We start from the raw sequence: 15,446 nt of genomic DNA on the forward strand, positions 1-15,446 counted from the left end.
CGCCAGCACCCTGCACCACCGGCACCTCCAAGAATCAGGACCAGGGGGGCAGTCAGGCCAGCACCACTGGCCTCGCCCCCCACTCTGTCATGGCAGTGCTCCACTGTGCCACCACCTCCTGTCCAAAATGCTCTTAGAGCACTCCAATTGGTTGTTTCAGGAACCAGAGTGCTCCAAGAGTGTTACAGACAGACAGACGGACTAAGTCCTTTATTGTATTAGATGTTTTCAGAATTCTAAAAGGCAGTTAGAAGTCAAACAGTTTCAAAGTAGCAATTCAGTGTTGCAGTTAATATCTGCTCTAGCCCTCTCCACAATGAATGTAACTTTTCCAATAACTCATTACGCCAATCTGGAAACCATTTATCAAAAGTATCCTGGTGTCAGAAGAAAAGTTACATCTCAAATAGTTCATACGATCATTTAATATGATGATATGCCAAAAAATGAGGATTTTAAAAGTTCCTTTAACTGAAAAAGACAATGATCTCAAGTTATAGTTTATACCACAAAGTTAAAAAGGCAAAATAATTTAAGATGAAACAACATACTCCTTATCCCAATTTCTATTCCACTTTTACAGAAAAGTAATCATAAGTCAAAATTAAGCAATATAAGAAACTAAGTTCTTTTAAAAGAAATGGAAACTTTCCTTTAAAACCATAACCGTTTTCAAAAACATGTATTTCAGCACAATATAATACTCATGAATGTTTGCATCCAGACAGACATAAGAAAAAAGAAATGACTCTTGCAGCTGTGGTAAGAATGATTTGCTCATGTCTTGCACTCCTTCCATCCTACCCCTCCCTCTCAAAACAATGTGAGCCCATGAAAATTTTTTATATAAAACAGATGTGATGTAATGTTATACAAAATCCTGCAATCTACTGACATTCAAATTACAATTAGGTAGGAAAGAAATGTGAAGAAGAAATATTTACAAACGGTCAGAACAATTCGGTAATTTATGAATTAATTAGTTTACTACAGATAGACAAAGGATAGGACACCCAATTCAAAATAAAGAGAATTGCCAGACCAACTTCTCCATAACAGAAAGACACCCCTGTGCAGCACAAATCAGAAGTGCAGGCAAAAATTCTTATAAATCAATGATGAAAGAACTGCTTTTTATCCTATTAGCGGTCAGTACTGCAATGTCTTAATGTAGACAAAGGGAGGATTGGGACTTAAAATGTTCATGACCCAGATGTATGTTATAATGTGTATTTAAATGTTTTACTACCCATTTTCAGATGATACCTTGAAACTAAATCAACTCACTTTTGGTTCTGTAGGACTTCTCTCTCTAACAAGAGCATATAATAGGCACTATTATATACAGGTCACATCACCAAGAATATGGAACTAATTAAAAATAAAAAAGAAGACACCTACTTTAAAGGCATGGATAGTTGCACAGTATTTATAAAGATTGTCCAGTGCTTTATAAGACCCTATTTTCAGTTGCTTATACTTTTGCAGAACTCAGTGATCATTATTTTAGCTGCAGATTGTCACATCAGGTGTTTGCTTCAGGCTGACATTTCTCTGGGGAAAGAAATCTGCAGAAATTGTTATATTAATTGAGCTGAGACTTAGGATAGCAGAATATACGTTCTTTTGCCAAGTGAAAAAATCATGAGACTTAAAGGCCTTTGAAATATCTTAAAACTCCTCTCAACTTAAAATGCGGGGGGGGAGGGGCAGATAGACTGTGCCCAAAAGCTTGCCAAGAACCTTTTTCCAACTATTCAGTTGGTCTAATAATAGATATCACATCTACTCAAAGAACCTTGCCGCCTGTGTCCTCAGACCAACATAGCTACAACCAAAAACCCACCAAGAGTTCAAAAAGAAATCTGGGGTTAAAAATATTTTAGCTTGCTGTGGTCTGAGTTCTTTGCAACAGAATTGCTCTATTATTTTTCCATAATCAAGAAACAAGTGAAAGCTAAAAACTGGCATTTTCTGAGGGGTGCTTTGAGTAAACAAAGGTTGAGAACCGCTGCTTTAGCAGCAAAACACCTCTAAAACTACTATCTTCACTGAGAATGCTCAAGCCTACAGGTTAGGGAACTCCCCTCTTGTCAGCACAGAGGCGGAAAAGGATCTTGGGGTCATCATTGACTCAGAGATGTACACGGGCTGCCAGTGTGGGGAGGCAGTTAGGAAGGCCAACCGCACCTTGTCATGCATCCACAGATGCTTCTCGAGCAGGTCCAAAGAGGTGATCCTCCCCCTCTATGCGGCACTGGTCAGGCCGCAGTTAGAGTACTGCATCCAGTTCTGGGCGCCACACTTCAAGAGGGATGTTGACAGCATGGAGAGGGTCCAGAGGAAGTCCACTCGTATGATCAGGGGACAACAGGGCAGGCCCTATGAGGACAGGCTACGGGACCTGAACCTGTTCAGCCTCCAAAAGAGAAGGCTGAGGGGGGATCTTGTGGCCTGTTATAAACTAGTCAGGGGGGATCAGCAGGCAGTGGGAGTCACTGTTCCCCCGAGCACTGCCAGGAGTGACCAGGAATAACGATCACAAGCTGGCAGAGAGTAGGTTTAGGTTAGATATTAGGAGGCGCTACTTCACGGTCAGGGCGGCTAGGGTCTGGAACCAACTTCCAAGAGAAGTGGCGCAGGCTCCTACCCTGTGGGTTTTTAAGAGGAGGTTAGATGAACATCTTGCTGGGGTCGTTTGACCCCAGTATTCTTTCCTGCCATGGCAGGGAGTCGGACTAGATGATCTGCTCAGGTCCCTTCCAACCCTAGAAACTATGAAAGTAAGCCTCTTACAGCTTCTACTGCTTACCACATTGTACAAATGCCATACTTACACCTTGACTGGGCACATGGAAGCCACAGATATAAGGGCTCAATGTCTTTCACTGCTGTGGCTGCTACAGGCCAGAATAAGACTGGACACAATAACAGAAACCAAAAAAAACCTTACCTGGACATAATTTTGCTTATATCACAATATTCATCAGATTCCATTATAATGCTGAGGTCAGTAACAGTAGCAGATGTACCTTCTTCACTCTACATTGAAGAAATAATATATCTCTATATTATATAATCTTCATCATTAAAGACAACAGACAAATTAATCTGTTTACTTAAAATCATACAATCTCAACTACATTAGGTACTTAAAATATAGTGTCCTTAAAATATAGATTCTGAAAAAAAAAATCTATCTGAAAATCCAAATAATAAAAAAATCCCACTCTGTTGTATCACAAATTATTGTTGTCTGACAGCCACACCAAATAATTTGATTCAAACAAAATTAAGAAATTATCTCTTTGTACCACACTTGTTTTTTTCTTGCATTTGTTTTATATTTTATGCCACGTATTTTTACTTTAAGTTGTTTACTTTATTATAATAAAGAATAAAAATATTTGGAGAAAAATGAAATTGAATGTCTTCAAAATTATAATTTCAACATATTTAAAGTTATTTTTCACAAAGCTAGAGTATGAAGAAATAAATTCAACTAATAAAACATGACTAAAAAAAATGACCAAAGACTATTTGTATTACACACTTTAAAACATGCAGGAGAACTACGTTTGGGAAAGGAATATGGAAAGATTTGAAAAACAGAACTTGGCAAGAGATCCTTAAAAAGACAGCATGAATATTTCCACTGTGTACTAGGGGTTATTATACAGTTTTTCCTACAGCAACAAATGTGAACATATGGAAATTCGAGATAGAGGCAACAAGTTTAATGGAAGTGCAGGAGTCAAATGAAAACAAATCATGCTATTCTGTAGTGCTATTTGGACAGAAGCATTCTTAATGCTGTCATGAATTGAGCTGGAAAAAGATTGCCAAAGTACTACAAAATTCAATAGCTTGAATAAGTAGCACAAGGAAAGGTCATTTAAAATTTACAGCAAAACCTCAACACGGGCAGAGTTGCAGTCTCTGCTAATAGTTATTGGCTAAAATTTTACCTTTATAAGAAACTAGTATTCCAAGAAAAGGAAAGCCAGTTTATGTCCTGATACCATCTTGCAGTCGAACAAAATAGATATATTTAAAACATTCAAGACAAAGGCAATTGTTACTTAATTGACTGTTTCCTCAGTGCTTTTCAGATTTTATATGGTAGAATACAAAAGCTAAAGTTTTACTTGTAGTTGGAACGAACACAAGTGCAATAGAGTGACAAGTCATGTGGAATTTCTAGCCCGTTTACAAAGCACCTCCCATGTGTAGATCAACAAATGTTCCGTATATGAGTGAAAAAGTGTGTCAATGTTCTTTTAAATAACATACCATTCCCATTTTACAGGGTGGGAGAGTCTCAAACATATATATGATAATCCCCAAATTTTAACATTTTGGACTAAGGCCCAAATCCTAATTTTCTAACAGTGTTAAGACTCTCTCTGCACTGAAAAAAAAAATTGGTAGAGTGCACTTGTCTGCCACAGTGCCAGTCTTAGGGGTGGGCAATGTGGGCAACCACCCCAGGTGCCATGGTCACGGGGTGCACCACTCACACATACATGAGCTGCCTGTGCTCACAGCAGCACTCTCCCCACCCCACCCCAGCTATTCCTAACCCAGACAGGAGGGGCATTGCCCAGCCCAGCCCAGCTCCCCCCTGCCTCCAGCTGCTGCTCAGGAGAAGCAGGACCAGGCACATGCAGGTGGCAGCAGCAGTGCCTGTCCACCTACTTAACATGCCATGCAACTCCAACTCCCTGCCAGATTGTGCCCCTTGACCCTGTAATTCTGGCACTTTTGTTTGAATTTTTGCCAACCAGCCGGGATGGCTATAAAATCCAGGACTATTCCAGCCAAACTGAGACATATGGTCACCCTATGTACAAATATATCAATCCTTAAGATGTAGCATACTTTTCTAAAACATAAAAATAGTACATTGTCAGTCATAAGTAGCTAAATACTGCCATCTAATGGTGTTTTAAATATTCTCATACAAAATTAAGAAGTTTGGGGGGAATTAACATTTTAACATGTAATTAAGTATGCATATTCAATCAAATGTTGAGTTCACAAGGTACTAAAATGAGGTCCAAGAAGTTGGAAAATCAGGCAAGTAAATAAGTGACAGTAAATGCAAGTCTCTCTCTGGCTTCATCAAGGCTAGGCTGCTGTCCTGCAGAGAAGGACCTGGGAGTTACCATTAACCATAAACTGAATGAGAGCCAAGTGTGCCCATGTTGCAGAAAAAAGGCCAACAGCATACTGAGCTGTATTAACAGGAGTGTCACTTACAAATGAAGGAAAGTGATTCTTCTGTTCTATTCACCACTGGTGTGGCCTCACATGGTATACTCTGTACAGTTTTGGGACCCACACTTCAAGGCTGGGCACAGATAGGAAAGAGCCTAGCACAAAGCACCAAAAATGATTATAAGCCTGGGAAGCAAAATTTATGAGAAAACGCTGAAAGAACGAGGGTTATTTGGTCTGCAAACGAAAAGACTGGGGAGGAATTTGATAGCAGTCTTCAAATACCTGAAAGGTGATGATAGAGAAGCTGAAGATGGGATTTTCTGTGGCCAAAGGGGACAAAAGTAGAAGCCACGGCCTCAAGCTGCCCCAGAGGAAATTTAAGTTGGACATTAGAAATAATTTTCTAACTCGCAAGCATTGGAAATTTTCAAAAGCAGGTTAGACAAACACCTGTCTGAGACAGTTAAATCAGGGATGATTGTGGTTTGAGTAGGGGGCTGCACTAGATGACCTTGAAGTCCCTCCTAGTCCTACTTTGTTATAATCCTACCTATCTCTACTTTTTGGTCAGCAGCCCAAAGTGAAGTTGGGGCAGAGAAACTCTAGTGGAAAAAACAAACATAGAAAAGACATCAGAGACTGCTTTTTAAAAGTGAAATTCTCTCTAAGCCAGTGATTCTCAACCAGGGTGCCATGGCACCCTGAGTTCCCTTGAGATCCTCTCAGAAGTGCCACAGAACACCACGCAATGTTAGTACTGTTAGGTGTGCAAACATGATTCACATGATAAACCCAAAGATTTCAAATAGAAATCCATTTTAAAAATATTCTGACCTTTTTAAGTCCTTTGAAACAAAATTCCTCTACTACAGGTATATTTTAGTAAGAAAAAAACTTGTGAAAACTAAGAGCTAGCATTTTCTGAGGGCTGCCTGGAGTCTTATACAGGACACTCTGAGTATAAGAGGTTGAGAACCACTGTTCTAAGCAAATAAGCCATCCCATCAGAATGCACAGAAGGAATAATCAAAGACAAGGCTTTACCTTTCCAAGGATAACTAACCTAACTCTCAGACTCAAGAGGGATGCAGATCCAGAGAAAGTATATTTAGATGTTTTTTGATTTGCATAAATCTATAATTCTTTCATGTTAAGAATATAACCTGTGTTTATACTTTTGCAAAATACAGTTAAAGCTCTGTTTTCCGGCATGAGTGGGCAACGGGGGGGTAATACTAAAAATGCTGGTTACCTGGGGCACAGGGATTTCCAGCCAGATGCAGAGCAGGGTGGGAGGGGGAGAGGATGGCGGCCACACTTGGAGTGGGGGGGGGGTTGGCAGCAGCTGCACACAGAGCAGCAACAGCACAGGGTGATGGGTAGCAGCGGCCACTGCCGCATGTGAGCTCCCCACTCTACATCCAGCCGCCTGGCCGGAAATTCTGATTAATATAAATGCTAGGTGTTAAATTCCAGAAAACAGGGCTTTTACTGTATGCAGATATTGGTTTAACTTCCCTTGAATGCAACTATGAACCACACTAACCATAGATACACAGAGCTTCAGGAAAAGTGTAAAGCAGCTGAAAAGGCTTCTTCAGCTCCCCATGATAGAGTGCTCTGTACTTCATCCTAGGAAGGGTGCCCAGCCTAACCTGCTCCCCTTTTCCAGCCACTTTACAGGAGGAGCCAGACTGGCCATGTGGAAGCAGGATGGCACCTGCTCCAGTCCACCCATCTTGCTCCCAGACACCAGCAGTGCCTGCCCACCTGCCTGGTGCACCATGCTGATCTGCCTCCCGCTGCACTGTGCCCCATGACTCTGCCTCCAGCAGCCAATTCCAGAACTTCTGCTTCAATTTTCACCAACTGGCCAGGATGCTGACACAGCCTACAAAATCTGGGACTGTCCCAGCCAATTCAGGCATATGATCACCCAAATTAAAAGAGAATTGGCTAAGCACATGCAGGTACCAGTCCCAGCTTTCTTCTAATTCAAATACTGTACACACTCATTTAGAACTCGCTTTTTTAAAATATTCTAATCTCCAGGAATCTGGGTTTCTCACTTGCTGCAGAAAAAGTGGATTTTCTCCTTTAAAAAGAGAAAAACCTGGGAATCCATGGGTTTCCCATTGCAGGCTGGCAGGCTTCTAGCCTGTAAAGAGCTGCTTGGGATTGTGAGGAGTGGGATACAGGGGGCACAGGGCAACACGTGTATGGGCATGCATACATATCCATGTGGCAGCCAGGAAGCATGGTGGAGAGCAGCTCCTGCAGTTCCCTGCAGAGAAGTCTATGGGGGCAGAGGAGGGGGAAGGGGCTGCACAGGGGATGCAGGGGTAGGGGGCAGGGTGAGCACATGCCACCACACCACCCAAATTTCTACACCTACAGTGGAGTGCAGGCATGAGGCTGCAGCCTGGCTAGACCAATTCTGGGGAGGACCCGCCTCTGTGGCCCAGCGGCCGGGACATGGCATGGGTGGGAGGATTGCGCTGCCAAGGTAAGGTGCCCCCTGCCCATTGTGCCACACCTTGGTGGTCATGGTAGCACAGTGCTCCCTCCCATGCTGGATCCTGCCTGCTGGGCCACAGAGGTGGCTCCTGGCTGGAGCTGATCCAGCCCAGCTGCAACCCTGTACCCTACTGTGGGTGCAGAAATCTTGGGGGGGGTCACATGCCCTCCCTCACCTCCCCAAAATGACCTGTGCTCCCCCAGACTCCCCCACGCATTCCGTGTCCACGACAAAAAAAACAAAATCAAATGCAAAAATATACAGGTATTTAGAATTTATTTTATTATAAAGATTCAGGCACTGATAGGCTTCCAAACTGCTTTAAAATTGTAAATATATCAGTAAAACATTGTGTTCAACTGATATCTACATGTGTATGAGTTTTATACATATTACACACATACATATACATACATTCACTCACATACACACACTGTGTGTGTGTGTGTGTGTGTGTGTGTGTGTGTAAGCCTTAGTCTGTAACACTATTCACACTGGTTGTTTCAGCAACCAACTGGAGTACTCCCAAAGCATTTGGACAAGAGGCGACGGTGGCACATCGCAGTGCCGCCATGACAGCGGGGATGGACCAGGGGGCAAGCTGTCCCCTCTCCCCCAGCCCTGCTCCCTGGACATGGCAACAACAGAGCAGACAAACGAGGCCAGCACTGCTGGCCTTGCTCCTCAGCCCTACTCCCTAGAGGCAGCGACGGCACAAGGTGCTGGCAGAGGAGGATGAAGGTGACAGTGGGGCAAGCTCCCCCCCAGCTCCTGGGAGGCGGCAGCAGCAGCAGCATGGGGTGTGGCAATGTACGGTCCCCACCTATACCCCCCATCATTCTGAAGGAGGGTGGGGGAAGCAGCCCCGGCCCCAGCCCCAAAGTGGTGGGTGGGGAGGGGCAGAGCAAGCCCAGCCCCAGAGCAGCGGGACTGAGGGTAGAGGGGGAACAGGCCCAGTCCCGAAGCGGGGCGGGGGGCCTGGACCTGGGCCTCTGACCCAGCCTGTTCCCCCACCTCCAGCCCCATCATTCTTGACAGGCAGTTTGCTAATATATACATACCTACACACACACACACACACACACTTGTGTATACATAGCGGTTCCATTTTAATCATGGAAAAACACAGATTATGGGGTTTTTAATGAGAGAATTTGGAATTTTAAAACAGAGAAAAATCAAGATCCCTGGTCATCTCAAGAAGTTAAATTCCAGCTGAAAGACCATGGGTGGTAATTTCCAGATAATATATACTTCTGAATAGTTGCTTCCAGCTACAAATGAAGGTAAACAAAGCAATAACATATTCATGTACTTATCATGATTGGCTGTTGATCAACATGCATAGAATGTTTGTTTGGATTTCTCCTTTTTAAATATGTCATTACCTGTGTCTCAAGAAGTTGAAATTCCAGGTCAAAAGGTAGCGAGTGGCACTTGCCTGACAATCTGTAGTTCTGAATAGCTTTGTTTCCAGCTATAATAAATAAAGGTTAACAAGCACTTAAGATCTATGATCACATTAAAAATTATTACACCCCCTCACCATTAACAGAAACAACCTTTAAAATGTCTTTGACAAGAATAAACAATCGATTTTACACACAACATAAATCCCACAATTGAATGCAAAGTCATCATATATGAAAAGAAGATAAATTCAAACCAGATCTTGCATATCTATCTCCATCTATATTCATATTATTTGCAAAATTGTTTCTATTAAAAATTTAGTAGCTAATCAGATAACAGGAGCAGGAGTGGGCAAAACATGGCCTGTGGACTGGATCCAGCCTACCAACTGATTGGATCTAGCCCATGGGGGGGTCACCCACAAATTGACTGGATCCAGCCCACAGCTGCTCCTATGGTGCTCCACATGGGGCTGAGCCCCACCTGGGGCAGCCCACATGGTGTTCCAGCCTGTGCCCAAGCAGCACGGTCAGCTTCTGGCAGCGCTATGCCCAATGCAGCTGGTGCTCAGCTCTCCTTGCCTCCAGTGGTGACTCCTCTTTCTGTTCCTGCTGCACAACTTGAGACTAGGAGGAAGCTTCGGCCACCAAGCAGGCCTCCAGCTCCAGCTCCCAGCTGCCTTCCATCTACTCCACTTGCTTGACACAGGTAGCCGAGCATATAGAAGTGCACGGGGCTCCAGCTCCCAGCTCCCTTCCACCCACTCCATTCAACTTCCTGGGGCAGCAGCCACCCAGCTGAAGCAGGACCAGGAGAAGGAACTGCCACTGGAAATGAGAAGAGCCAAGCAGCAGCTGCACCAGAAGCAGGCCCATCAGAATTTGTGCATGCTAGCTGGGGCTGGGTTGGAACGTGCTGTGGACTGCCCCCAGTAGAACACCTCGGGGGCAGCCATGGACCACAGCGCTCTGCAAGCTCTGCTGTATGCACCCCCTACCCCATCCTCCCCAACCCTAGCCAGTTCCTGGGACCAAGCACCCAGGCAGCACCCCCCGTAAATGCGCACACATGCATATGCACTTGCCCCAGCCCACCACAAACACCTCACCTTCCCACACAAGCAGCAGCCACTCTGTGACCCCGCCATGATTCCAGCCTTACCCACCCGTCTCACTCCTGAACACCACTTCCTGCCCGCCCACAGCCACATCAGGAGTTTTAGTGAGTTTTTGCGGCAGGGAGTTGTGCATGCTGCCTGGCCCTCAAAAACTCAACAAAACTCCCTATGTGGCCCCCATGCCCAAATAATTGCCCACCCTTGTGTTAAAGTGATGTTGTAGCCACGATGGTCCAGAAATTATGAGAGACAAGGATTTCTAAAGGTGATATCTTTTATTGGATCAACTGAATAGCTGGGATAGGATCAGACAAGCTTTTGAATAAGACATTCTTCATCAGGTCAGGTGTGACCTTAGGTAAAAGATATCACCCTAACAAATCCTTGCCTGCCTCTCATATTATAAATTTATAATTCTGTTAAGCCTGAACCAAAGACAATTTGGTAGCATGAATAAGCATCACAAAATCATAATACTTTTACCAGCAACTGGTGTATTAATGTTTAGCATTTCAGAGTACAGCATTCTTTCTGTTACTATTGAATGCTGTATTACAGCCTATAACTGAAAACAAAAGCTACAATGAAATGCCCATAATAGTGTCAGCAACACACAGATACTTACTTTTTTCCAGTGTTTTCCTGGAGCAATTTTCAGGGCAAATGCCAGTAAATTTCATTAAAAAGGAGAGATCAGATTCTAAACTGTTAAACCAAGCTTTCAGGTCTGGTAAAAATTCAGGCTCTTCATATTCCTCATGAGATTCTCTTTGGAATGGTTTTCTAGAATTGAAAAGATGCATTTACAAGATGTAAAAAGGAGTCTTGCCATTTTCTAATATGTAGGCATATAAACATTTTCAGACATTAATTTCAAATTTCTGATGTGCTAAACAGCTGCACTGTATGTGAATGAAACTGAATACTTTTTGCAGGATCAGTGCCTTAGCCATTAAGTGACAATACATTCAATTTCCTTAAATGAAATAACATGTACAACAAAACCTAGCGATTTTTGTGAAGGGTTGCATTGCCCCTTAAAAAAAAAATCAATCCTATTTCAAGATGTTAGCACTAAGAGTGGGGAAAAACAGTATTGGCAAAGGGACTGACACTAAGGTCATAATGTGAATAACAGAGTGAATGTGCAATTCTGGAAATGACCTAATAAAGAGAAAGAAAATACAGAGGTACAAAAACTTATGGTCTTTTCATGCCAACAGAATTTTAAAGACACACACACCCACAACAAAATGGTTCCCACCCCCAAAAGCACTAAAAATAACCCCAGGAAATGCAATGAAAACTGAGTAGATACAGCAGAACAGTAATGCAGACTTTTAAAACGTTATCAGTTAAACTCTATTCAGACCAGTGGTTCTCAACCTTTTTAGAGTCAGGGCATTCCTCTACTGTTTTTAATTTGGTGACACTCTGGTTAAGAACCACTGTTGTACTGCCACAGCTAAAGCAGAAAGTTCTTATTCAATAAGGAATTTATTGTATTCTTAACCTTTTCCTTTTCCTACAACACAAGACAGATTTGATTTCTCTGTCATTTACACAAGAAATTCTCAATTAGTTGCAACAGAATAACTCCTGATTTACACCACATTAACTGAGATAAGAACACAACCTAGACAACAACAAAAAATAATGTGGTATGTTACTTTTCTTCTTTGTGAGAGTCCTTGCTATGAATAAAATGATTCCCCTTGCAACAAAGGAAAAATACTGAAATCAGTTAAAATTGACCTGATTTATCCTTGCTTATATAAAAACTTTCATTCCTTTGATTTACAGAAAAGAGATTGTGAATTGCTTAAAATGACATAGTGTCTGAGTGGGAACAAGGCTTGCCATAATAAATGCTGATTTTTCTTTTTAATACATAAGCATACAAATCCCATGTGCTCTATTAACATATCCATGAACTCTTCTCTTCTTAAGATAATGGCTCTCAACAGGGGAACTGCCACCACTGCAGCCAGGTGGAAGTGCACCACATGTCTCCTGCAGAACAAGATGGGGAAGCATCTCTGGCTTGAATACCTAATTCTTGCCATAGATCTTCCCAGTCTGACCCCACATGGTATCCCCCAGAAACAGAAACCCATGGAAGAGTTGCATCTGTATGGCACTCCTCTGTTTCCAAGAAGAATGTGTGGGGTTAGACCAGAAAGGACTGTGCAACAAGTAGGCATCCTACCATAGCTATTTCCCTATCTGGCCCTCTAGGAGGTATGCAGTGCAGTTCCACCAGGTGGTGGTGGCAACAGTGCTCATGCTGCAACATCCCTAAATAGGCCTTGCAGTACCCCAATTAAGAAGCACTAATTTAGACCATACTAATATAAATGAGAAAGCAATCTTATTCTATGTAAATACTGCATGTTGTTCCCTGTTGTGTTTCCTTATGCAAGTCTTTATCAGTTACTGAAACTATATGCATTGCCAGCATAAATAAAATAAGCCTTGAGATTTTTCTTATGATAATTTGATCCATTTTGTCCCTAGAAAGTGTATTTACTAAAATATTATACATAGTAAAGCACAAAGCAAATTGTAGCTTTGGCAGGCTGCACTTCCCAGCTATAGAATGCCTACTGGTCAGACTGTAAAAATCATAGAAAATTATGGTTGGAAGGGACCTCAAGAGGTCATCTAGTTCAGCCCCCTCCTCAAACTAGGACCACCCCAAACTATATCACTCTAGTCAAAGCTTTGTCAAGCTGGGCTTTAAAAGCCTTCAAAGACGGAGATTCTACCACCCCTATAGGTAACCTATTCCAAGGCTTTACCACCTACCTAGCAAAAAAGTTTTTTCCCTAAATTCAACCTAAATTTCAGCTTGCTCCAACTTGAGACCATTGCTCCTTGTTCTGCCATCTGTCACCACCAAGAACTGTCTAGCTCCATCCCCTTCAGAACTACCCTTCAAGTAGTTAAAGGCTGTTATCAAATCCCGCCCCAGTCTTCTCTTCTCCAAACTAAATAAGCCCAGTTCCTTCAGCCTCTCCCCACAAGTCATGTGCCACAGCCCCCAAACCATTTTCATTGCCCCTCTGCTGAACTCTCTCCAACTTGTCCACATCCTTTCTGTATGTGAAAAGGAGGACCCAAAATTGTAAACCATACTCCATATGTGACCTCAGTGCAGAACAGAAGGGAATAATTACTTCCCTCAATCTGTTGGCAACACTCCTACTAATACAGCCCAGTATGCCACTAGTTCTCTTGGCAACAGGGCCACACTGTTGACTCACATTCAATGGCTTTTGGTTCACTGCAACCCCCAGGTCTTTTTTCTGCAGAGCTGCTGTTTAACCAGGTGGTCTCAACCCTGTAGTAGAGCACAGGATTTTCCCAACCTAAGTACAGGACTTTGCACTTGTCCTTATTGAACTCCATGAGATGTCTTTTGATGCAATTCTCCAGTTGTGTCAAGGTCACTCTGAATCTTAGCCCTACCCCCCCAGCATATCTACCACTTCTCCAGCTTGGTGTCATCCCCAAACTTGCTGAGGATGCAATCCATCCCACCTTCCAGATCATTAACGAAGATATTGAACCAAACCGGCCCCATGGCCAACCCCTACAGTACTCCACTCAATACCAGCTGCCAGCTAGATCTTGAGCCATTTATCACTACCCATTGAGCTCAACAATCCAGCCAGCTCTCTCTCCACCTTCCAGTTCATTCATTCGACCCATATTTCCTCAGCTTTCTTACAAAAATGCTGTGGGAGACCATATCAAAAGCCTTACCAAAGTCAAGGTATATCACGTCCACTGCTTTCCCCACACCCACAAAGACAGTCATCTCATCATAGAAAGCAATCAGGTTAGTAAGGCATGACTTCCCTTGGTGAATCATGCTGACTGTTCCCGATCACTTGCTTCTCCTCCAAGTGCTTAGAAATGTATTCCTTGAGGACATGCTCCATGATTTTTCCAGAGACTGAGCTGAGGCTGACTGGTCTGTAGTTCCCTGGATCCTCCTCCTTCCCTCCTTTAAAAATGGGGACTATATTTGCCCTTTTCCAATCATCCATGACCTCTCCCAATCTCCACGAGTTTTCAAAGATAATGGCCAGCAGATCTGCAATCACATCAGAAAAATCCCTCACAGCAACTTCAGATGAGATGTGTCCAGCCCCATGCACATGTCCAGCTTTTCTAAATAGTCCCTAACCCTTTTTAACCAATGCTGGCTGCTCATCTCCTCCCCAAACTATGCTTTCAGGTAAAGTAGTTTGGGAGCTAACCTTGCCTGTGAAGACTGAGGTAAAAAAGGCATTGAGTACGTCAGCCTTATCCTTATCACCTGTCATTAGGCTGCCTCCCCCATCCAGGAAGGGACCCACACTTTCCCTGACCTCTCTTTTGTTGCTGACACACTTGTAGAAACCCTTGTTACCCTTCACAGACCTTGTTAGCTCTAACTCCAATTGCACTTTGGCCTCCCTGATTTCATCCCTGCATGCCCAAGCAATGCTCTTGGACAACAACTGAGGAGGAGTACAAGTTTCTACTTCTTATAAGCTTCCTTTTTGTAATTTTAGCTCACTGAGGAATTCCCTGATAAGCCAAGCTGGTCTTCTGTCATACTTTCTAGTCTTCCTGAACATCAGAGTGATTTGTTCCCCTGCCCTCAGTGAAGTTTCTTTAAAATGCAACCAGATATCCTGGATTCCTTTCCCCCTCATATTGGCCTCCCAGCGGATCCTGCTCATCAGTTCCCCAGGGGAGGGTCAAAGTCTCTTTTTCTGAAGTCCAGGGTCCTTACTCTGCTGCTCTTCTTCCTTTCTTTCCTCAGGATCCTGAACTCAATCACCTTGTGGTCGCTGCTGCCCAAGTTGCTATCCACTTCTGCATTACCCACCAGTTTTTCTCTGTTCGTGAGCATCAGGTAAAAAAGAGCATGACCCCTAGTTGGCCTCTCCAGCACTTGTACCAGGAAGTTATCCCCAACACTCTCCAAAAACTTCCTGGATTGCCTGTGCACTGCTGTATTGCCCTCCCAGCAGATGTCAGGATGACTGAAGTCCCCTACGAGAACCACAGCCTGTGATCAGGAAACTTCTGCTAGCTGTTTGAAGAAAGCCTCATCCACTTCATCCTCCTGGTCTGGTGGTCTATAGCAGACCCCCATCACAATATCATCCTTGTTGC

The 15,446-nt window shown here is 43.3% G+C and overlaps 1 protein-coding gene across 7 annotated transcripts in view; it reads right to left on the reverse strand.

Annotated features, from left to right (window-relative positions):
- Nucleotides 1–15,446, reverse strand: part of CENPP (centromere protein P) — a 319,520-nt gene that overhangs the window by 296,470 nt on the left and 7,604 nt on the right. For all 7 annotated transcript variants that reach the window (XM_090022881.1, XM_090022876.1, XM_090022882.1 and 4 more), the window contains exons 4-6: nt 10,897–11,054; nt 9,130–9,218; nt 2,954–3,042 (exon numbers count right to left, since the gene is read on the reverse strand). In XM_090022881.1, coding sequence (XP_089879007.1) covers nt 2,954–3,042; nt 9,130–9,218; nt 10,897–11,054 — 336 coding nt within the window. The remainder of the gene's footprint in view (nt 1–2,953; nt 3,043–9,129; nt 9,219–10,896; nt 11,055–15,446) is intronic.

The sequence above is a fragment of the Crocodylus siamensis genome, chromosome 11 (assembly GCF_052110815.1).
Source record: "Crocodylus siamensis isolate JL-2025a chromosome 11, ASM5211081v1, whole genome shotgun sequence".
In the NCBI taxonomy this organism is placed as follows: domain Eukaryota; kingdom Metazoa; phylum Chordata; order Crocodylia; family Crocodylidae; genus Crocodylus; species Crocodylus siamensis.